General features: G+C 39.9%; 1 protein-coding gene across 1 annotated transcript; it reads left to right on the top strand.

Annotated features, from left to right (window-relative positions):
* The first annotated feature begins 13,018 nt into the window (after positions 1 to 13,018).
* On the top strand, positions 13,019 to 19,443 carry RAG1 (recombination activating 1). The gene has a single exon (XM_032282308.1). It carries the CDS (start codon positions 13,027 to 13,029, stop codon positions 16,156 to 16,158), a length of 3,132 nt encoding a protein of 1,043 aa, XP_032138199.1. The 5' UTR covers positions 13,019 to 13,026; the 3' UTR covers positions 16,159 to 19,443.
* The last annotated feature ends 4,147 nt before the right edge of the window (positions 19,444 to 23,590 follow it).

Below are 23,590 nucleotides of genomic sequence, written 5' to 3'. Positions count from 1 at the left end.
GGGGCTTCTTTACACCTTCCTTACCACACCATACAGGGTGCCTGGTTCTCCAGGCCTTAGAGGCAGACGAGTGAGCATGGTCTCCCTACAGCTTCCTTTTCCCCAGAATTCCACAGAGGGAACCGTGGATAAGGTGGGGTCTCTGGGCGACCTGTCTCTCAGGCTTTGATTCAAATCTCATCACTCTTGATTCACAATCTTATTAGCTCTTTCTGCCCTATCAATCACTCCAGGTTTGTTTATTCATTTTCAGTGTCAATATGGCAGGATCACAGAGTGCTGAGATATTTGGCTAAACATTATTCCTGGGTGTGTCTGTGAGTGCTTTTCTGAATGATATTAACATTTGAATTAGTCAACTGAGTAAAGAAGATTGTCCTTCCCAATGAGGGTGAGCATCATGCAATTCAGGGAAGGACCAAATAGAACAAAAAGGAGGATGAAGGGTGAATTTTTTCTCTTTGTACCTGATTGCTGCAGTTGGAGCTGAAACATTATTTTTCCTGGCCTTGGACTAAGACTTGAACCATTTCCTGGTCCTCAGACTTTTGGATTGATACCGAAACTATAATACTGTCTTTCCTTAGTCTCTAGCTTGTAGATGGCAGAGTATGATAGACTCCATAACTATGTGAGCCAATTCTTTATCTTTTTTTGTTTTATTGGCTCTGTTTTTCTGAAGACTCCTGGCTATATAGCAGTGTCTAGTGTGTCTAATGTAATATTTTAAGCAGAGAAGTAGCCAATGTCAGGAATCTGGACATTTTGAGGACCAGCAAGGAGGCTACTGTGGCTATGAGTAAGTGGGAGAAGAGATAGAAGAGGTAGGTAGGGAAAGTCATGTTCCCTGGTGGGCCTTGAGAGTCCTTTGGCTTTTATTCTAACCATGACGGGGAACCATAGGAGGGTTTTGATTACAGAAGTAAAGTGATTTGACTTATAGTCTTAACAAGATTAGAATTTGTTGACTGATTGGCATGAGAATTTAGAGGAAGAGATAAATGAAAGATAATTCTAAGAGTTTGCCTTGAGGTGTGAAGTTGCCATTAAGCGAGCTGAGGAAGACCTTAGAGGAGTAGGTTTTAAATGCGGATTGTGACTTCTTGAGATAACATTGTATTTAACAGTGTAGTAAGCATCTCAAATGTTTTAATTCATTTAATTCTGTAAAAAACATATTATTCTCATCTTCACATGAGAAATTAGAGTCAGAGAGGTTAAGAAATGTGCCCCAAATCACACAGGTTGCAAGAGGTGGAGCTAGAATTTAAACGCATTTTATGGTACTCCAAAGCCTGGGTTTTTAACAGTACCCCATGCCACAGTTCAACATTAGATGGACAATAATGGCCATGATAATCACACTTCCTCATTGAGAATAAAACCCAATGAGCATCTTCCAACTTGACTTCTTCTATCTGTTTGGGTGGGTGGTTGAAGGAAATGCCCAAGATGACAGACTTGATCCTCAGATCCTCATGTGTTAGTTGGCTTGGGCTATCATAACAAAATAGCACAGACTGGGGAGCTTAAACAACAGTGATATATATTTTCACAGTATGGAGGCTTGAAGTAGAAGTTTGATTTCTCGATTTATACCAGTGGTTTTCCTGGTTCTCAAGCTTGAAGGCAGCAGATTGTGGGACTTCTCAATCTCCATAATTGTGTGATCCAATTCCCATAAGGCAGGTTTGATTTTTCCTGTGGCTTCTGTTTTTGGCTTGCAGACAGCCACCTTCTCACTGTGTCTTCACTTAGTCATTCCTTTGTACACACACAAAGGAATGGTGTGTGTACACACCATTTACACTGGTGTCTCTGTGTATATGTCCAGATTTCCTTTTCTTGTAAGGATACCAGTAAGATTGGATCATAACCCACTCTAATGACCCCATCTTAACTTAATCACCCCTTTAAAGGCTTGTAATGGTTAATTTGATGTGTCAACTTGACTGAGTGAAGGGACACCCATATAGCTAGTAAAACAATTCTGGGTATGTCTGTGAGCATATTTCTGAAAGAAATTAGCATTTAAGTCAGTAGACTGAGTAAAGAAGATCCCTCCTCACCAAAGTGGTTGGGCATCACCTAATGTGTTAAGGCCCAGATAGAACAAAAAAGTGGAGGAAGGGCTAATTTGCTCTCTCTGAGCTGGGATGTCCATCTTCTTCTGCCCTCAGACATCAGTGCGCCTGGTTCTCAGGACTTTGGGCTTGGACTGAATCACACTGGTTTTCCTGGTTCTCCAGCTTGAAAACAGCAGATTGTGGGACTTCTAGACCTCCATAATTGTGTGAACCAATTCCCATAATAATTTTTCTCTTTCTCTCATAGTTCCATTTTTCTGGAGAATCCTAACTTGTACAAGCCCCTATCTCCAGATACAGTCACATACTGAAGTTTTGGGGGTTAAGGCTTTAACATATAAATTTTGAGAGGAAACAATTCCACCTATAACATCCACCTTCAGGCCAACAGACAGCAATCATGAATTACTATGACTCCATACTATATTATTATTTTTATCAAGAGAAATACTTTTGATGGAGACAGGAAGTTATGAGCTTAGGTGGTCACAAGGCCGCAGCAGCTGGAGTTGACTTCTGGTATTTTACATGCAGTCTCTGCATAACAGTGTGGCCCATGAGCAACAGAGAAGTTACAAAGAGCCTTTGGAGGCCTGAAGACTGTTCAGGTTGTCTTGTCATGTTGCTGAGAAAATTTATTTTTCTTGATAATACACATAACACATGTTCATTAAAGACAATCATAGGTTTTTATGTTGGTGATTGGATCTCTTTTTGGAGGGGTCACTGGAGAGATCGGAAAGGTTGAGGGAGGCCTGAGGACAGTAAAGGTAAATCCCTTTTGATAGCAGGATAAAGAACTGCAAATCTCAACCACAGCACAGCTCAGCTAGTCTCCTCTTATTTGCCACAAATCTAATTTACTTTTTGAAACTGATTCATAGATAAGAGCCAGTAGAATTCAGATGGGTCTTTGTAAAAATTTATATAAATTATTTTATATTCAATTCAGATGGGTCTTTAAATTTATATAATGATTCCAATTAGCCATTCTCACATATGGGAAGAATGACTTTTTTTTTAAATAATGGTAATGGCAAAGTGGGATTTATTTGCATTTGGAAATGTATTCTCTGAGTGAAAGGAATGTTCCAAGAAAAATGTATATAACAAGACAAACATTTAAGTCACATAGTAAATCAGAAACTATATTTTGAGAAACATATTACAGACAATTTAAAAGCAGATTTTTTACTGTCACAAGCTTTAATATAGCCAAAAAAGTAAATAAAAGCAGATTTTTGTACAAAAATAATCAGAAAATGATGCTCCTTTTCCATCTCTCTCCAGAAGCGCTATTCATAAGTTGAAAGTGAATATAGTTTTTAATTAAAATTTATGAAAAATTTGGCAATTGTTTTCATTATACATAAAATAAAGCTACGTAGTTATTATAGTTTAAGCACAATTAAATTAAATTAAAGCTAAAGCTCTTTTGTCTTAAAAACTAACCCTTTCTTAACACCAAAAACTGTGATATTTGAGAGCTCTGACTTTATAGAGCTTGGTAGTTGCCTAACTTGGCTTTTTATAAAGATGTTGATTGGTGTTCAGCAATTAGGCGTTTAGGCCATTATGTTTACTGTAGAGTTAAGAAAGCGTATTCCACAAACCTGTATACTAGCTCTGAGAAATTTAGGTCATGTTGATGCTATGTCAATGTTTGAACTCAATCTGAGGTAAATAGGATGAGGAAGCAAAACAATGCCTTGCTATTTTGTTAGGTTTGGAAATGGAACAGATGTCTCCTAATTACGAAGGATACTTAGCAATCTTATACACCAGCCTTCACTTTCAGCTCCCGAAACTTTCTCATGAAGACATGGTCCTCATGTCTTCTCTTGTTTGAAGAATAAGGAGAAGGCATTTATTACATATGTTCTGGGACTGGTCAGGATTAGAAAGACAATGGAGTTAATACGGTGTGGGGTCTTGTGCAAGTTACTTTGACCTTTTAAGCTTTTGGCTCTGTTTCCTAGTCTATAGGAATTATTGGGGATTTCTACAAAGGTAAGTGATGGTGGAAGTGGGGGTAAGGAAAATAGAGGTTAGGATAAAGGGAAGAGGGAAGAGAAGAGAAACAAACACGTGACTTCTTCTTAAGCAGTTCATGGATTCAATAACTTCCTGAGACTTTCTCCTGGCTTTTTTTTTTTGATACTCAAGAACATAGACTTTTTTTTTTTTTTTGGCCCACACGGTGGCACTAGCTGCTTAGAAAACAGTGTAGCTAAAATCAGAAAGCCCGCAGTGGCACTCCTGAAAGCGTGGAGAGTGAGCAGCAACTGATGTTTAGAGCAATTAATAACGCATTAGAAATTTTACTAACAGGGGTAATTCACATTGTGTTAATTAGAAAACAATTTTAAGACAGAGAAAGTAGGGGAGAAATGAGTGCGTGGAGATGCTGTCTCTCTGCCACCAGTGCAGGGTGGCAAGTTTGCTTGATCACCCAGGGTTCTCATCTAGCTATGACCTGTTAAGGCTCTGCTTCATGGCCAGCTTGAGTTTCTTTATGATCTAAGATGCGTCATGGCTGGATTATGGAAGGACGTTCCCTTTTCAGTGTAGTGGAAAGAACGTTTTCCCGGGAGCTGGGAGATCCAGTTTGTAATGCTATTTCTGCTACAAATTCCCTTCTGTGACATTGAACAGGAACACTTTGCCCTTCAGGGATGCATAAAATACATGTGCTGGGGAAGTAACCTCTAAGTTCCCTTTTAGTTCTGGCTTTCAAATTGGTGATGTTAGAAGACAGGGTTTTTCTAGTTAGAGATATATAGATACACACTTATGTATGTAATCACAATGTCGGTAAACAGCATCTGCTGAATTATGATAAGAGCTCAAAATGCAGCGTGCACACACTCAGACCATGGCTGCAGGAGCAGATTTTGATTGTTATCAGCAATTGGAACTCACTGCTCTCTGGGAAGAAATTGAATTGGAAAAGTTCTCTTAAAAGGGCCTTTGGGAGCCAAAGGGAATAAGTGTAGGCAACATGCTAAGGGGGGTGGGACTTGGATGGAGAGACAGGTGAAAGCAGGGATGCAGGGAGCACATTGCCTGGAGCAGCAAGGCTAGTGAAGGACCTGTCGGCACTTCCAGGGTTAACCACAGCTAATCATGAGGCTGGGAGGTCTGCACTCAAGGCTGGAGCTTGGCATCAAATTGTCCAGGCTTTAGTTCACCCTTTTCATTCTTTGTCTCTTGTAATTTCAATTGGCCAATACATGTCAGCAGTGTTTTATTTTTAATTTGCTTGGAACAACATGCATTCTAGGCACCTCTGATTTTGCTGTTTTATGATGCAAGTCAAGGTTGCCTTGCCTTGTGGAAAAGGTTTGAAATAAAGACAGTGAATAAAATAGTGTCCAGGCAAAGGGACAATGGGCCAGTGTTTAACCTGTTTTTCCCAGGTGATCCAAGGAGGTCTCACTTCTCAGCACGAGACAAGTGGCTTGATTTCAACATGGATAAGAGAAATTGGGAGGTGAAATTGGGAGAAACGTGGAAATACTGGTGATCTTGCCTTTGAAGAATCTGATGTATACAAATCCAGACTTTAATCAAACAAAACAATTAGAAAACGGCATCTTCATATGCGCCCAATATTTTGCTATGTCTCATTTAAAATTCATTGCATACTTTATTTATAAATGTGATTTTTCCTAATTGTGAAAGTATACATGACTGATGAAAAATTGAGCAATACAGAAATCTGTTAAATATGATTAAAATAGAGAGAGAGAGAGAGAGAGAGAGAAACCTCCTTCATTATCTGGTCCGAACCTCATATTCTCAGTATTCTTTGATGAGTACATTTGACCAGCTTACTTTTCCAAGGGAAATTGAAAAGGATTCCATTTCTAAATTTTTGAGCACAGAGAAATTTTCTAACTCTGGTTATGGGTGACTAACCAACTCTGTTCACCTTAGACCCTCAGTGCCAAACCAAGGAACATCCAAAACAATCCAGTGCAATTGGTCACCTTAATTTCACTTAACTTCCAAGTGAACCTACAGAACTGAAGCCTGATCCTTGAACTTGCTGGTTTGTTCTAATACTGTGAGATATTATTTTTTTGCTCTTTCCTTCAAGGGGGAGCATGAACATCTGGCCTTTTCTTTTTATTTCTGTAAGTCCAGTGGAGATGCAAGATTTTGAGGAGTGCGAGGATGGGTGGGAAGGACACCCTCTTCCATAAAAGTCATGTTATGACTCCTCTCTACTTGACCTCAGTGTATGAGGAGGGCCTCAGGGCCACAAAACCTGCTTCCTGATGGTCCTGTTGAATATGAACAGAATCTGCAGCAAATTCTTAGCTCTTACCTGCCTTTTCTCGCCATGTTGCCTCGAAAATGAGCGTCAGGTAAAGGCTGCATCTCCTTGGGGAAAAACACACTGAAGCTCCTAAAAGCCACAGGCCAGTTTCCCCTCTCCCTCAATGTTACTGCAATGGTTTCTACCTTGTCTTTAGCTTAGTGAGCAGAAGCTGTGTCCCTAGGACTCTTGTGTGGTTAGACAGGTCCAAGTGCAAAAGAGTGGGAGACATAAGAGGAGCGTCTAGTGAGGGCGGCATAGAACAGGGAAATCCTTGCACTTGCTTCCTTGACAGTTTTGCTGAGAATCAGACAAGCAAGGAATCCCTCATTTACTAGCTGAACACAGAAAGACTTTGAGGATAAAGCTTGTCTGAGAATTATAAAGGGGTTTTGAAGCAGAGACAGAGGTGTGTGTATATACCTATTCATTCTTGAGTTATCCTTAGACTATTACTATGAAGTGGCTTTCATTATTCTGTTATGGTATAATGGAGTGATTAAGAACATGAGCTTTGGAATTCCACACCACCTTCACTAAGTACTGGCTGTGTGACCATGGGCAAGTCACTCCATTGCTCTGAACTTCTGTCACTTCTTTTTAGAGATAATAATATCAAATGCTTATGATTGTTGTGAAAATTAAATGATACCTAAAACTTAGAAGCCTGGCCCATTGCTCTCAATAATGGGGACTAATATTATTAATCCTAGGTTGTAGATGATGAGATTGAGGCTCACAAAGTTTAAGCAATGAATCAAAGGCCTGAGTCAAGATTTAAATACAGGTCTGCTGACCTCTATAGTCGAGTAATATTTAGAGTGGTTACAAGGAGCATCAACCTTCTTCACCAAGATTTGACCAGATTGAAGGGTTCTGAGATTGTTTGGATACCATTTAAGATAATAACCAAAAAAACCCGTAGTATTGTTAATATTTGAAGAACATCCACAAAGAGACAGGCATCGTTTCAAGTATTTTCCTATAATAACTCTCATTGTATAACATCATTGACTCTTTGAGGTGTATACTGCTAGCATTTCCTTTTTACAGATGTGGAACTGAGGTACAGAGATACAGCACCCTGGCAAAAGCTGAGGCTTATACTGACAAGACCACTTCCAACCCAAATACTTGCACGTGGTTCTACACTCAGCCCCACCCCACCCCCAGCTTCCTAAAGAGCCAGGTGGCAGCTGGAGCTGGGGTCTCCTGGCCCGTGATTGGCTGCCATCATTTGTGGTTAGCCTCCATGGTGGGGGAGGCTGGGAAAAACAGTGGAGGCAGATAAACAGCTCAGCAGCATGTTCTGAGAAACAAGAGAGCGAGGCGGGAGCAGAGGACACACTTTGCCTTCTCTTTGGCATTAAGTAATAGCAACCAACTTGCAGACAGCTCAACACTTTGGCCAGGCAGCCTGCTGAGCAAGGTAACACTCACTTTTCCTGCCTTGAGCCAAAATATTTATTACATTTTTATGTTTCTAACTAGAAGTGCTTGAACATTTTTTCCTTCCAGGTGATGAGGGGATGGAATGAACAAAGCTGACATCAATTTTGTTTTCTTTTTAATGTATAAAAATATAAAAGGTACAAGAGGCCAAGTTTAGGGCCACTGAAGGTTCATAGAAAGATGCAAAATATCTGAATGACTGTAAATGAATGCTATTGTCAGAGACAGGGTTTAAGGAGTGCTTTCTGAATGAAAGTGTACAAATCAGCAGAAGGAAAGGTGTGAGACTCTTGGAAATAAATACTGTTAGTTCAGGCAAGAAAAATAATCAGGAACAAATTAGTTCTAGGGTGGGAGGAAATATGTGGTTTCCCAGGTATTAACAAGTGTTGTCAGGCATTTCCTGAATTAGATTGCTTAGGTAGGAGACCAGTGTTTCTCAAAATATCCATTCATTTTTGAATCACTGAGTGTTTAAAAATGCAATTTCTGGATTCCATCCCAAACAGCCAGACTTTCTGGGACTTGATGATCTGCATTTCTTTTCAAAACCAAGCTTGCTCATGATTCTGATTTGTATTAATTTCAAGAATTGCCATGGTAGAGACCCTGCTATGGGGTTATGTTCTTGAATCAGGATTCCTGGCCAAGGGTTGTGATGATGTATTTCTCTTTCTGAAGTGGTTCATGCAAGAAATTATCTGAAGGAAAAGCAAGAATCATAGGGTTATTCTGTGGATACCTGAGACTTATATAAAAAGGCTTTTTATTTTGTCAGGTTTTTGATGCATGATGTTTGGCAAAAAACAGACAATAGTGTTTGTGGAGTGAATGAATGAATCTGTGGGACAGGTGTGATAATGAGAGGTCACACTTGAGCACACAGTGATCACATGGAAATTGTGTATAGACCAAGTTGAAGATGTTAGGAGGGAAGATTGTGGGCCAAGTAATGAGGCGTACGTGTGTGTAGGGTGGGCAGCTGGGATGGGAATTGGGGGCCTGCTGCTGCTGCTGTGCCTGGCCTCCTGAACTAACTAATTACATCACTCACCAGAAACTACTGCTTCTGTGCTGTCCAAGCCACCTCAAACTAGTTTGTCAAAATGAATCTGTGCCGTGTGGAGGGAGGCAACCCTGCAGCTATGATGTCAGATGGCAATGCTGAGATGGCAGTGCCCAGTGGGGACAGGGCTGAGCCAGCAGCACCAACCACTCAGCCTTTGAGATCCTGAGGCTGCTCTACTGCTGAGATCTTTTGTTAGAAGAGAGGAGATCAAGCATTGTAAAGTTTCTGAGTGTCAAAATATGAGTCCAAGACAACTCTTTCACAATCCTAATGTTATGCTGTCTACAGATCCATATTTTCGCCTGCTTTCTACATAGTTGTTAGAAAAGAATACAAAGCTAAGGGTGGTGGCCAGATTTGAAACTTAGCCAGATCTTAAGCTTTTCTGGGGGAAATTTCAAAGAAAATATGGAAAAGTGACTATGCACACCTATAAATCTAGTCTTTAAAACTGTTTTATCCAACATAAATGTATCACAAAATTAATAAAAATAGTATGTGCTTGTTTTGAACAATTCAAATGATACAAAAATGAATAAAATAAAAAGGATAAGAGGCCCTCTTACTAATGACAATTCTATTTTTTCAGAAATTAAACACTTGTAAGATTTTAGTGCACATTCTTTCAGAATTTCTATAACTTCAGGTATGTGCAACTACAAACATATATACATAAACAGAATTTTACTACACTAGCTATCATCATTCTGTTCTCTGCTTTTTCATGTGGGCATCTTTCCATGTCACTGATGCATACAGAAATCGTACATATGTATCAATGCATACAGAAAATTAAATTTTCTGCATGGTTTTCCACTGTATGTCTGGACCATAGCTTATTTAATAATGCCCTTTGGGTAATTATTTTATTGTTTCCTGTTTTTTCAAAGTGACAAATAGTTTTTTAAACGAATGTCTCTCTCTGTCTTTTTATAAATATCATTGTATTCCTGTGGAAATGTTTCTACTGGGTAACTTCCCAAAAGGAGATTTATTGCGCCAAAGATAACATATTTAAAAGTTTTAAAGACATTGCTAAATTGTGTAGTAGACATTTTCTGCCAATTTATACTCCTCCCAAGGATGTATAAAGATACCTTAATTTCTTCATGCCTTCATTAATGCTGAATCATATGAATAGTTTTAATCTTTGCTGATTGAATAGATAAAAAATATCTAATTAAATCTGGTTCTTGAAAGTTTTATCTTCTACCAAAAGTAACACATGTCTATTTTAGGGAGTAAAAATCACAGATGAGGATAAAAAATAATACAGCAATAAACACAGGAGTGTAGTTGTCTCTGACTATACTGATGTGATTTCCTTTGGATAAATATCCAGTAGTAGGACTGCTGGATCATATAATAATTCTATCTTTAGTTTGTTTGAGGACCTCCATACTATTCTTCATAGTGGCTGTATTAATTTACATTCTACCAACTGTGTATGAAGCTTCCCTTTTCTCCACTTCCTTGTCAGCATTCATTATTGCTTGTCATTTGGATAAAATAGATTTTAACTGGGGAGAAATGATATCTCATTGTAGTTTTGATTTGCATTTCTCTGATGATCAGTGATGTTGAGCACCTTTTCATATACCTGTTTGCCATTTTATGTCTTCTTTTGAGTAATGTCTATTCAGATGTTTTGCCCATTTTAAAATTGGATTATTAGATTGTTTCTTGTAGAGTTGTTTGAGCTCCTTGTGTATTCTGGTTATTAATCTCTGGTCAGATGGATATTTTTCTCCCAGTATGTGGATTGCGTCTTCACTTTGTGGATGGTTACTTTGCTGTGCAGAAGCTTTTTAAGTTGATGCAATCCCATTTGTCCATTTTTGCTTTGGTTGCCTTCCACAGGAGTATTTAAACAGATATAGTTTGGTAGATTTTGTCACAGTAATTCAGGCCAGGGTGAGTCAGGGGAGAAATGCGTAGGGAGGTGAGATAGTTTTAGAGATCCTACCAACATGCCTTATTATTGACTTACTCAACATGAAAGGTCAGTATTAAACTCAATGAGCTCTAGAGATGGTCATGCATTTTAAAAAGAATTACTCAAAATATGATCTTGGAATACCAGAGAGCAAGTGCTTTCAGAATAGGCTAGGAAGTAAAATGCTAAAGGAATGAGAAGGCATTTGGGGTTGAGTTCAAGCCAAGAGTCAGGGGAACCACAGGGAAAGACCTAGCACCTGTCACAGAAGAGAATGAGGAAACAGAATTGAACTATAAGCAATTTTGAGGTTTTTGTTGGGCTGCAATTGAAATATTTTTTGAGGTTAGTGAGACATTTGAAATGTCTGTGTGTTGTTTAACTCTTGCATAGTCCTGGATAGGGAACAACCTAATAGAATTTATCTTTTAATAAAGTCTTAGAAATTTGCTTTTAATTTTTATGAAAAACTTTTTTTTTTTTTTTTTTTTTTTTTTTTGAGATGGAGTCTCGCTTTGTCATCCAGGCTGGAGTGCAGTGAAGCTATCTTGGCTCACTGCAACTTCCACCTCCCTGGTTCAGGCAATTCTCCTGTCTCAGCCTCCCGAGTAGCTGGGATTACAGGTGCCTACCACCATGCCTGGCTAATTTTTTTTTGTATTTTTAGTAGAGACAGGGTTTCACCATGTTGGCCAGGCTGATCTCGAACTCCTGACAAGCCATCCACCCACCTTGGCCTCCCAAAGTGTTGGGATTACAGACATGAGCCACCGCGCCCGGCCAAAAACACCAATTTCTGATGCATACCGCATGTAAGATGGAACAAACTTTAGTAAAGCAGGGACTTGAAAAGAGACTTTGGTAGCAGCTGTCAGAATTAGCCCTTGCCCCTCCATATCCCCTGATCCCACGCTGCTCAAAGTGTGTTAGTCTGAGAATTTGTCTCCATAACTATGTGACTATAAAATTCTCATCAATTTTGTTAATTAATTGAGAGAAAAAACATGTTACTTGACATAACTGTTGGGTCAAAAGAGTTAACCCAGGCAAATTTGAGATAGGTACATGGGATGATGGATTGAAAATACAGTTGCTCTTTTTCCAATTATGTACTAAGTACTTTGAGAAAAATTGGTCTAATTGGGTCTAGAGAGTACACTTCACATGGCATTGTTAGGCTTTTTCTGCATCGCTAGTGATCTGTGCGTTACAATTCAAATCAGTAGGGTTTCCTGGCATATGTAATTGCCAATATCTTTTACCAGAAGAGAAACAGTACTCCCACCTCTTCTTATTATGTTACAAACTATAGTGCTAACAACCATCGACCAACAGTGACTTTCAGGATGACCTGTGTGAGTTTTATCTGAAACCATGTGAATTTTTCATCTTAAATGTCCCTCAGAATCACACTATATGTACGCTCTGGTTTGTTGCAGGTTTAGAGTTCTGTGGTTTTTGTTTCTAATGTAGACACAGCCTTATAATTTACAACAGCATTCACTAATTAAAATTGTGAGCATAATTACTATCCATGATACTTATTATTAGTTTGCATTCATAAAGCTCAAAATTCACTTCATCCTTTCAAGTAGTGAATAATTAGTTTTTTGGGTTTGCAGCTTTATCATCCTTTTATGACCTATTTGGAAGAAATAAACAGCCAACCTCCCAGAAGACTGCTTTAAAAAGCTGGAAATATATTGTCCAGCTAGTGCAATGAGGCTAATGCAATGTGGAAAATATTACTTTTCTTTGGTTTTAGTAGCCAGTTTATCTTTACATTTGCTGAGCAAGTAACTATTGAGCGTCTAATGTATACTAGAACTCTGGGGAGACAAAGGTGAATCAAAGATTCTGTCCTCAAAGACTTTAAGGATTTTGTGGAAGGAGATAAAACTTTACATGTATATATTTAAAGATTTATATTTGTGTAACAGGTATAGGTAACCATAAACACTGTCAGAACAGGAAATAACTCTATGATCAGCACCTAACATGATATATCAAAATAGAAGATTTAATACATATCTTTTGGAAAAAATGAATAAATAATTGAATGTATTCATTTTTATTATTTATAAGATATATCACTGGGATATTGATATTGATCTTAATAAGACTTATATTTTCACTGTTCTCAGGTGTCTCAGCCAGAATGGCAGCCTCTTTCCCACCTACCTTGGGACTCAGTTCTGCCCCAGATGAAATTCAACATCCACATATTAAATTTTCAGAATGGAAATTTAAGCTATTCCGGGTAAGATCCTTTGAAAAGACACCTGAAGAAGCTCAAGAGGAAAAGAAGGATTACTCTGAGGGGAAATCGTCTCTAGAGCAATCTCCAGCAGTCCTGGACAAGGCTGATGGTCAGAAGCCAGTCCAAACTCAGCCAATGTTAAAAACCCACCCTAAGTTTTCTAAGAAATTTCACGATGATGGGAAAGCAAGAGGCAAAGCAATCCACCAAGCCAATCTTCGACATCTCTGCCGTATCTGTGGGAATTCTTTTAAAACTGATGAGCACAACAGGAGATACCCAGTCCATGGGCCTGTGGATGGTAAAACCCTAGGCCTTTTAAGAAAGAAGGAAAAGAGAGCTACTTCCTGGCCAGACCTCATTGCCAAGGTTTTCTGGATCAATGTGAAGGCAGATGTTGACTCGATCCACCCCACTGAGTTCTGCCATAACTGTTGGAGTGTCATGCACAGAAAGTTCAGCAGTGCCCTGGGTGAGGTTTACTTCCCGAGGAAAGCGACCATGGAGTGGCACCCCCACACACCATCCTGTGATATCTGCAACACTGCCCGTCAGGGACTCAAGAGGAAGAGTCTTCAGCCAAACTTGCAGCTCAGCAAAAAACTCAAAACTGTGCTTAACCAAGCGAGGCAAGCCCGTCAGTGCAAGAGAAGAGCTCAGGCAAGGATCAGCAGCAAGGATATTATGAAGAAGACTGCCAACTGCAGTAAGATACATCTTAGTACCAAGCTCCTTGCAGTGGATTTCCCGGAGCACTTTGTGAAATCCATCTCCTGCCAGATCTGTGAACACATTCTGGCTGACCCTGTGGAGACCAGCTGTAAGCATCTCTTTTGCAGGGTCTGCATTATCAGATGCCTCAAAGTCGTGGGCAGCTATTGTCCCTCTTGCCGATATCCATGTTTCCCTACTGACCTGGAGAGTCCGGTGAAGTCCTTTCTGAGCATCTTGAATTCCCTGATGGTGAAATGTCCAGCAAAAGAGTGCAATGAGGTGGTCAGTTTGGAAAAATATAATCACCACATCTCAAGTCACAAGGAATCAAAAGAGACTTTTGTGCACATTAATAAAGGGGGCCGGCCCCGCCAACATCTTCTGTCGCTGACTCGGAGAGCTCAGAAGCACCGGCTGAGGGAGCTCAAGCTGCAAGTCAAAGCCTTTGCTGACAAAGAAGAAGGTGGAGATGTGAAGGCCGTGTGCATGACCTTATTCCTGCTGGCTCTGAGGGCGAGGAATGAACACAGGCAAGCAGATGAGCTGGAGGCCATCATGCAGGGACGGGGCTCTGGGCTGCAGCCAGCTGTTTGCTTGGCCATCCGTGTCAACACCTTCCTCAGCTGCAGCCAGTACCACAAGATGTACAGGACCGTGAAAGCCATTACAGGGAGACAGATTTTTCAGCCTTTGCATGCCCTTCGGAATGCTGAGAAGGTCCTTCTGCCGGGCTACCACCACTTTGAGTGGCAGCCACCTCTGAAGAATGTGTCTTCCCGCACTGATGTTGGCATTATTGATGGGCTGTCTGGACTGTCGTCCTCTGTGGATGATTACCCAGTGGACACCATTGCAAAGAGATTTCGCTACGATTCAGCTTTGGTGTCTGCCTTGATGGACATGGAAGAAGACATCTTGGAAGGCATGACATCCCAAGACCTTGAGGATTACTTGAATGGCCCCTTCACCGTGGTTGTGAAGGAGTCTTGTGACGGAATGGGAGATGTGAGTGAGAAGCATGGGAGTGGGCCAGTAGTCCCGGAAAAGGCAGTCCGTTTTTCATTCACAATCATGAAAATTACTATAGCCCATAACTCTCAGAATGTGAAAGTGTTTGAAGAAGCCAAACCTAACTCTGAACTGTGTTGCAAGCCATTGTGCCTTATGCTGGCAGATGAGTCTGACCATGAGACCCTGACTGCCATCCTGAGTCCTCTCATTGCCGAGAGGGAGGCCATGAAAAGCAGTGAATTAATGCTTGAGATGGGAGGCATTCTCCGGACTTTCAAGTTCATCTTCAGGGGCACTGGATATGATGAAAAACTTGTGCGGGAAGTGGAAGGCCTTGAGGCTTCTGGCTCAGTCTACATCTGTACCCTTTGTGATGCCACCCGTCTGGAAGCATCTCAAAATCTTGTCTTCCACTCTATAACCAGAAGCCATGCCGAGAACCTGGAACGTTATGAGGTCTGGCGTTCCAACCCTTATCATGAGTCTGTGGAAGAACTGCGGGATCGGGTGAAAGGGGTCTCAGCCAAACCTTTCATTGAGACAGTCCCTTCCATAGACGCACTCCACTGTGACATTGGCAATGCGGCTGAGTTCTACAAGATCTTCCAGCTAGAGATAGGGGAGGTGTATAAGAATCCCAATGCTTCCAAAGAGGAAAGGAAAAGGTGGCAGGCCACATTGGACAAGCATCTCCGGAAGAAGATGAACCTCAAACCAATCATGAGGATGAATGGCAACTTTGCCAGGAAGCTCATGACCAAAGAGACTGTGGATGCGGTTTGTGAGTTAATTCCTTCCGAGGAGAGGCATGAGGCTCTGAGGGAGCTGATGGATCTTTACCTGAAGATGAAACCAGTATGGCGGTCATCATGCCCTGCTAAAGAGTGCCCAGAATCCCTCTGCCAGTACAGTTTCAATTCACAGCGTTTTGCTGAGCTCCTTTCTACCAAGTTCAAGTATAGGTATGAGGGGAAAATCACCAATTATTTTCACAAAACCCTGGCACATGTTCCTGAAATTATTGAGAGGGATGGCTCCATTGGGGCATGGGCAAGTGAGGGAAATGAGTCTGGTAACAAACTGTTTAGGCGCTTCCGGAAAATGAATGCCAGGCAGTCCAAATGCTATGAGATGGAAGATGTTCTGAAACACCACTGGCTGTACACCTCCAAATACCTCCAGAAGTTTATGAATGCTCATAATGCATTAAAAACCCCTGGGTTTACCATGAACTCTCAGGCAAGCTTAGGGGACCCATCAGGCATAGAGGACTCTCTGGAAAGCCACGATTCAATGGAATTTTAAGTAGGGCAACCACTTATGAGTTGGTTTTTGCAGTTGAGTTTCCCTCTGGGTTGCATTGAGGGCTTCTCCTAGTACCCTTTACTGCTGTGTATGGGGCTTCACCACCCAAGGGGTGGCAGGTTGGAGTGAGAGGCTGCAGATGTTCTCAAGTCAGGAGTGGAAACTGATGAGCTGATTGAGCCTTTTAGTGAGTTCCTAAAAGCAACAGGAAAAATCAGTTACCTGAAAGCTCGATAACTCAGAACAGGAGTAACTGCAGGGGACCAGTGATGAACAAAGATCTATGTGTGTGGGGGGAGCTGTTGTGAAAATCAAAGCCAAGGTTGTCAAAGAACAGCCAGCAAGGCCAGGAAAGAAATTGGTCTTGTGGTTTTCATGTTTTCCCCCTTGATTTATTATATTTTGTATTGAGGTGTTAGTGCTTTCTATTTCATTTTTGAATAATTCTTCATTTTAAAAATTTTACATATCTTGGCTTGTTCTATAAAATTCAAAAGAGCTTTTTAAATTTTTCTAATAATTTTAAAATTATCGTGCTGTACATTTCTACAGCACGATAACCTTTACAAAGTGCTCTTACTGCATTTACCCATTTGGTACATTTATGCAGAAATAGTGTACATCAGGACAACTTTGAGAAAATCAGTCTTTTTATGTTTAAATTATGTATCTATTGTAATCTTCAGAGTTTAGGAGGTCATCTGCTGTCATGGATTTTTCAATAATGAATTTAGAATACATCTGTTAGCTACAGTTAGTTATTAAATCTTCCAATAATATATGTTTGAAGCCAAGTATGATTCTTTATTTTTACTTTTTAATTTCAAGTAATTTAGAGTTTCCAAATACTTCTGCATACAATCTTAAAACCACAGAGGCTTGTAAAAATATAGGTTAGTTTGATGTCTAAAAATATATTTCATGTCTTACTGAAACATTTTGCTAGACTTTCTCCAAATGAAACCTGAATCAATTTTTCTAAATCTAGGTTTCATAGAGACCTCTTCTCTGCAATGTGTTTTTCTTTCTATAATGATCAGTTTACTTTCAGTGGATTCAGAATTGTGTAGCAGGATAACCTTGTATTTTTCCATCTGCTAAGTTTAGATGGAGTCTGAATATAGTACAGTGGAAGAGTTAACATTTGCACAGTGCTTTTTACCACTGTGGAATGTTTTCACACTCATTTTCCTTACAACAAGTCTGAGGACTAGGTGTTGTTATTATCTCCATTTGATGGGGGTTTAAATGATTTGTTCAAAGTTATTTAGGGGTAATAAATACTTGGCTTGGAGTTTGAACCCAGTCCTTTTGTCTCCAAAGTCCTTCTTCTTTTTTCCACAAATTAATCACTGTCTGTGTTTATAAGTAGTATCAGAATTTGTTTAGGATTCACAACTAATCACTATAGCACATTACATTTTTATGGGGCAGGGGTAAGTGAGTTTTTAAGTCATTTGTGTGCTTTGGGCCTTTTGATAGAAGAAAGTAACACAATATCTCCAAAGAGCCTCCTAACACTTTTGTGGCTCTAGTTATTTGAAAACTATTATCTGCATCCTTAGGAATTTGGGATTTGCCAGTTGCTGACAATGTAGAGCAGGCATGGAATTTTATAGGCTAGTGAGTCATAATGATATGTTAGTGTTAATTAGTTTTTTTTCTTCCTTTGATTTTATTGGCCATAATTGCTACTCTTCATACACAGTATATCAAAGAGCTTGATAATTTAGTTGTCAAACGTGTGTATCCATGACATTATCCTAAATGGTATGCATTTGGTGCTTTTGCAGGGATTGAACTCAGTATCTTTCATTAAAAGCATACAGCAGTTTTCCTTGCTTTTTATATGCAGAATATCAAAGTTGTTTGTAATTTAGTTGTCAAAACATAAACATATTTTAATATTTATTTTTGAAAACTCTTGGTTTTGTTTTTTGGAAACAAATGGTTTACTAAGCCACCCTTTCCCTTCATCCTGCTTAATCCTTACATCATGTCTCCGCACTAATAAACAGCTAAATTCACATAATCATCTTATTCCCTGAAGCATGGTAGCACTGGTTGGTAGATTTTTTTCCCAATTTCCACTCTTTTACTCTATTGGTGGCACTGTAAATACTTTCCAGTATGAAATTCTCCTTTTCTAGCACTGTAGGAACTATTTTGAATGCATGTGACTAAGAGCGTGATTTATAGCACAACCTTTCCAATAATTCCTTAATCAGATCACATTTTGATAAACCCGGGGAACATCTGGCTGTAGGAATTTCAATATGTGGAAACATTGCCTATGGTTTTTTTGCTTTTATTGTTGAAATTGCAATATCTTAGACCCTAGTTTTATGCTAGAGTTTTATTTTTAACAATGCCTATTGCAAATGTAATCACATACTCCAGGGAAATTCACCACACTGAATGAAGCAATTTGTGTGTGTGTGTGTGTGTGTGTGTGTGTGTATGTGAAGGATATACTGGGACTTCAGAAGTGCAATGCATTTCTCCCCTGTGAAACCTGATTCTACAAGTTTTTCTGCCAAGCCACTCAGGCGCATTGCAGGGACCAGTGATAATGGCTGATGAAAACTGATGATTCATGGGTGAGGTCAAAAGGAGGCTTGAGATTAATAAACATACACTGAGAAGCAAGAGCAGGAGAAAAATATGTTTTCTTCCAGGTGAACTGGAATTTAGTTTTGCCTCAATTTTTTTTTTCCTGCAAGATACAGATGAAGATAAAGATTTTTGTTGTTGTTGTTGAGGGTGTGGGTTTTGTATTACATCAAACAGTATTTGAATTCCACAAGATATGTAAGCGCCAGTGGTAGCTGGGAGAAATAAACCATCATTTGGATGTAGGTGGTTTTTGGTTGCAGACATATATGTGTCTTCAGTGATTGAATATCAGATGGTGTATTCTTTTGATGTTAAACAATGTTAAATAAGAGTAGTTACTTTGTACCCATTTTACTTTTTTTTTATTTTAACTACAGTAATCTACATACATGTACCTCAAAATTTATTTTTTGGTGATATTTTTTGTTTTGTAGAATTGTACTTCAGTTCATTTTCTTACAAATAATCTTACATTTTGTTTAATGGCTCCCAAGAGCCTTGTTTTTTTATCTGTTTCAGAAAAAGTTTAGACTCCAGGATGCAATGAATTTATTTGATTCAGGGGACCTGTATATCCATGTCAAATGTTTTCAAATTAAATGAAATATGAGTTTCAATACTTATTTTCTATTTTAATATTTTCATTCATTAATGTTATGGTTATTGTTAACAATTTTATGTTTGAGTATTTGAAATAAAAGTTTAAGACTTGAGAAAATAGTGAGTATTGTGATTTCTATTCAAATGTTAATAATAATATTGAGTACAGCATTTAAAAATTAACATCATTTACTTTGAGAGAAATACAGACTAAATTTGGTGGTCTTTGGATGAAAGGACAATAGAATAATGATTATGCAAAATATTTTTCCTAATGTAGGATGAGACAATTTTTTTCCCAGATACATAAGATAAATAGTAAACCAAAATTTTTTTTTTTTTTTAACTTTTTCGAGATTGGTGAAAATACAGAACTATTCTCCAGAAAACTCACTTACTTACTGTGGTAGGCCATTCTTGCATTACTATAAATAAATACCAGAGATTGGGTAACTTATATTTTAAAAAAAGGGGTTTAATTGGTTTCCTGTTCTGCAGTAAGTATGGCACTAACATCTAATCCACTTTCTGGTGAGGCCTCAGGAAGCTGCAGTCATGGCACAAAGGGAAAGGAGAGCAGGAGTGTCACACGGCGAGAATGGGAATGGGGTGGGGAGGTGCCACATTTACACAACCCGATCTCATGTAAACTTGCTGAGCAAGAGCTTGCTCATTATGAGAATAGCACCAAGCCACCCATAAGGGATATATCCCCATAATCCAATCACCTCCCATCAGGCCCACTGCTAATATTGGGTTTACATTTCAACATGAGATTTGGAAGGGACAAATATCCAAAGCATAGCATTCTGCCCCTGGCTGCCCAACTCTCATGTTCTCCTCACATTGCAAAATACAATGATCCCTTCCCAATAGTCCCCAAAGTCTTAACTCATTCCAAGTGTCAACTTAAAACTCCCAAAGTCCTAAGTCTAGTGTCTCATCATTGGAGACTCAAGGCAAATTTCTTCCTGAGCCTGTAAAATGAAAAAAACAAGTTATTTACTTCCAAGATACAGTGGTGGTAACAGGTCTTCAATTGACATTCTCATTCCAAAAGGTAGAAATTGGCCAAAAGAAAGGGGTAATAGACCCCAGAGAAAACCTAGAAAGGCAGACATTAAACCTTAAAGCCCCAAAATAATGTCATTGCCACCATGTCCCACATCCAAGGCATGTTGCTGCAGGGGTGGGCTTCCAATACCTAGGACAGCTCCACCCCCGTGGCTATGCAGTGTGCAGTCCCCATCACTGCTCTCTAAGGTTGGAGTTGAGTGACTGCAAGTTTTCCCTGCTGAGGTTGCAAGTTGCAGGTAGCTGTACCACTCTTGGGGCTAGAAAGCAGTGGTCCCATCTCACAGCTTCATTAGGTAATACCCTGATAGGGACTTTGCATGGGGGCTCCAACCCCACATTTCCCCTCTGCATTTTCCTAGTAAAGGCTCTCTGCAAGTGCTTGATCATATAGTAGGCTTTTGCTTTTGCACCCAGGTTTTCTTATACATCCTCTGAAATCTAGGGTGAAGCTGCCAAGCCTCCTTGTCTCCTGCATTCTGAGCACCTGCAGGTTTAAAACCATGTGGAAGCTGCCAAGGCTATGACTGTGCCCTCTGGAGCTGAATCCTGAACTGTATCTGGGGCCCTTTAAACCAAAGCTGGAGCTGAGTGTCCTGAATGCAGAGAGCAGTGTCCCAAGGCTATGCAAGGTAGTAGGACCCTGGGCCTGGACCCTGAAACCATTCTTTCCTCCTAGGCCTCTGGGCCTGTGATGGAAGGGGTTGCCTCAAAGATCTCTGAGATGCCTTCAAGGCCTTCTTCCCATTGTCTTGGATAGTAGCACTTGGCTCCCTTTTAGACATGCTAATCTCTTTCGCCAGTAGTTGCTCCACAGCTACTTGAATCCCTCCTCTACCACAAAGCCAAGCTGCAAATTTTCCAAACTTTTACATTCTGCTATAATTTTAAATATAAATTCTGAACTTAAGTCATTCCTTTGCTCCTGTATTTGATCTTAGGCTGTTATAAGCAAATAGGCTACATCTTAAATACTTTGCTGCATAGAAATTTCTTCCATCAGATACCCCAAGTTGTTAAGTTCAACCTTCACAGATCCCTAGGACGTGGATGCAATGCAGCCAAGTTCTTTGCTAAGGAATAACACAGGTGACCTTTACTCCGGTTCCCAATAACTTCCTCATTTCCATCTGAGACCTCATTAGCTTGGCCTTCACTGTCCATATCTATCAGCGTTTTCATCATTACCATTTAACCATTCTCTAAGACGTTCCAAACTTTTCCTCATTTTCCTGTCTTCTTCTGAGCCCTCCAGACTGTTTCAATGTTAACCTCTGCCTGTTACCCAGTTCTAAAGCCACGTCCACATTTTCAGGTATCTTTATAGCAATGTCTCACTCCTTGGTACCAATTTTCTTTATGGGACCATTTTTTGTATTGCTATATAGAAGTATCTGAAACTTGATAATTTATAAAGGAAAGAGATTTATTTGGCTCACAGTTCTGCAGGTTGTACAGAAAGCATGACACTGGTGTCACATATTGAAAGTGGGAGCAAGGGGTGGGAGTGAGGTGCTGCACACTTTGAACAATCAGATCTTGCATGAACTTTTAGAGCAAGAACTTGCTCATTATCATGAGGAAAGCACCATCCACCCCTGTGATCCAATCACCTTCCACCAGATTCTACTTCCAACACTGGGCATTAAATCTCAAGATGAGATTTGGAGGAAACGAACATCCAAACAATATTACTTCTATATTCAAATTTTGGTCAGAGTTGTTGACTTTTCCAGGGCCACTCAGAAAATGGCAGAACTGGCTACAGTCCATGTGCTTTTATCCAGTGCTTTAAATTATGTTAATAAATAATAGTAATAACAAATACCATTTAACCAGATTTCTTTTTGTGCTAACCACTTTGCATACATTTTCTTATTTGATCCTTTTGAAGTGGATATTCCTATTATCTCCATGCCACACTTGAAATAACTGAAGCTGATCTCAGCTAGAAAATGACAGAGCCACAGCCACACATTGTCAAGTACCGTAGACCCACCTTAGTTGGAGGCTTCCCAGCTCCCTTCCACTCAGGGCTGAGATTCAGTCTGGCTGTGTCTCTATAGCTATACCATTTTAAAAAATATTGAAAAATGTTTGTATTTTTAGGTAAATAGCTTGTGTCCCAAGATCCAAGGGCCCTTACACTACTCTGGCAACCCTATTCAATCTTTCAGGAACTGTGGATTACTCCACAACCTGGCAAGTAACTCGCAGCACTGCTGCAGGCCTCAGGACCTGGGTTTTAAAATATTTGAATATGTGAATGCTACCTCTATGTCTCAGAATGTAGCATCTTCTTACCTTTTAAGATCCAGCTAAGGTCTGCATCTTTCCCACCCTTTCAAATTACTTCAGCCTATATTTTAAATACATATCTGTAGGATGCCTTCTGTGGACAGTGTGGGCTTGGCACAGGAGATACAGTGGTGAAGAGCATAGACAGCTTCTGCTCACAAACAGCTAGGGAGAGGTAGACTTCAGATCAAGAATAGGATTGCTAAATGCATGGCTACACACTCTAGGAGGTGTTGGGAAGGAAAAACACTAAATGTGATCAGAATGCAATAGGTGCAGAGCACAATAGGTGAAGTACAATGGGACAATAGAATTTAACTTGGGGTATCAAAGAAAGCATCTAGGAAGAAGGAACTTTTCAGTGGAGACTGGGAGAATGAGAGGGTGAGATCAGGTGGGTTACCTCGAGTGACAGACCTGAGTAAACTTAGTCTGTGGGAAGACTCTGTGAGGGGAGAGCAATTGTCAGTGTTTAGGAACTGAAGGAAGGCAAGTGCACAGGAGCAGCCGGAGGGAGGGGCTGCTCTGGAGAATCAGGCAGAGGTTTGATCATGCAGGACCCAATGGACTTGAGTCCTACCAGAAGTGCAAAGAGTTTGAGGCAGGCAAATGAGGCAATCCACACCACACCAGCAGCGGAGCACGAGTGAAATGCTTCCGGAAGCTCTGAAGTGTGAGGGAATTGATCCAAGTTTGAGAAGGTTATGCATATGAAGTAAATGATGGGGTAGTAATTTCAAGCATTTTTTTTCTCTTCAATGATACACTGCCTGTTAATTCACATGGCTCACTTCTTCAGATGACTGTGCCCAACTCTAGGCAGAAGGAGATGAAGGAAGGTTCT

The sequence above is a fragment of the Sapajus apella genome, unplaced genomic scaffold, assembly GCF_009761245.1.
Source record: "Sapajus apella isolate SASKATOON/1434 unplaced genomic scaffold, GSC_monkey_1.0 scaffold14, whole genome shotgun sequence".
Classification (NCBI taxonomy): Eukaryota; Metazoa; Chordata; class Mammalia; order Primates; family Cebidae; genus Sapajus; species Sapajus apella.
This window is presented reverse-complemented; position numbering and strand designations above follow the sequence as displayed.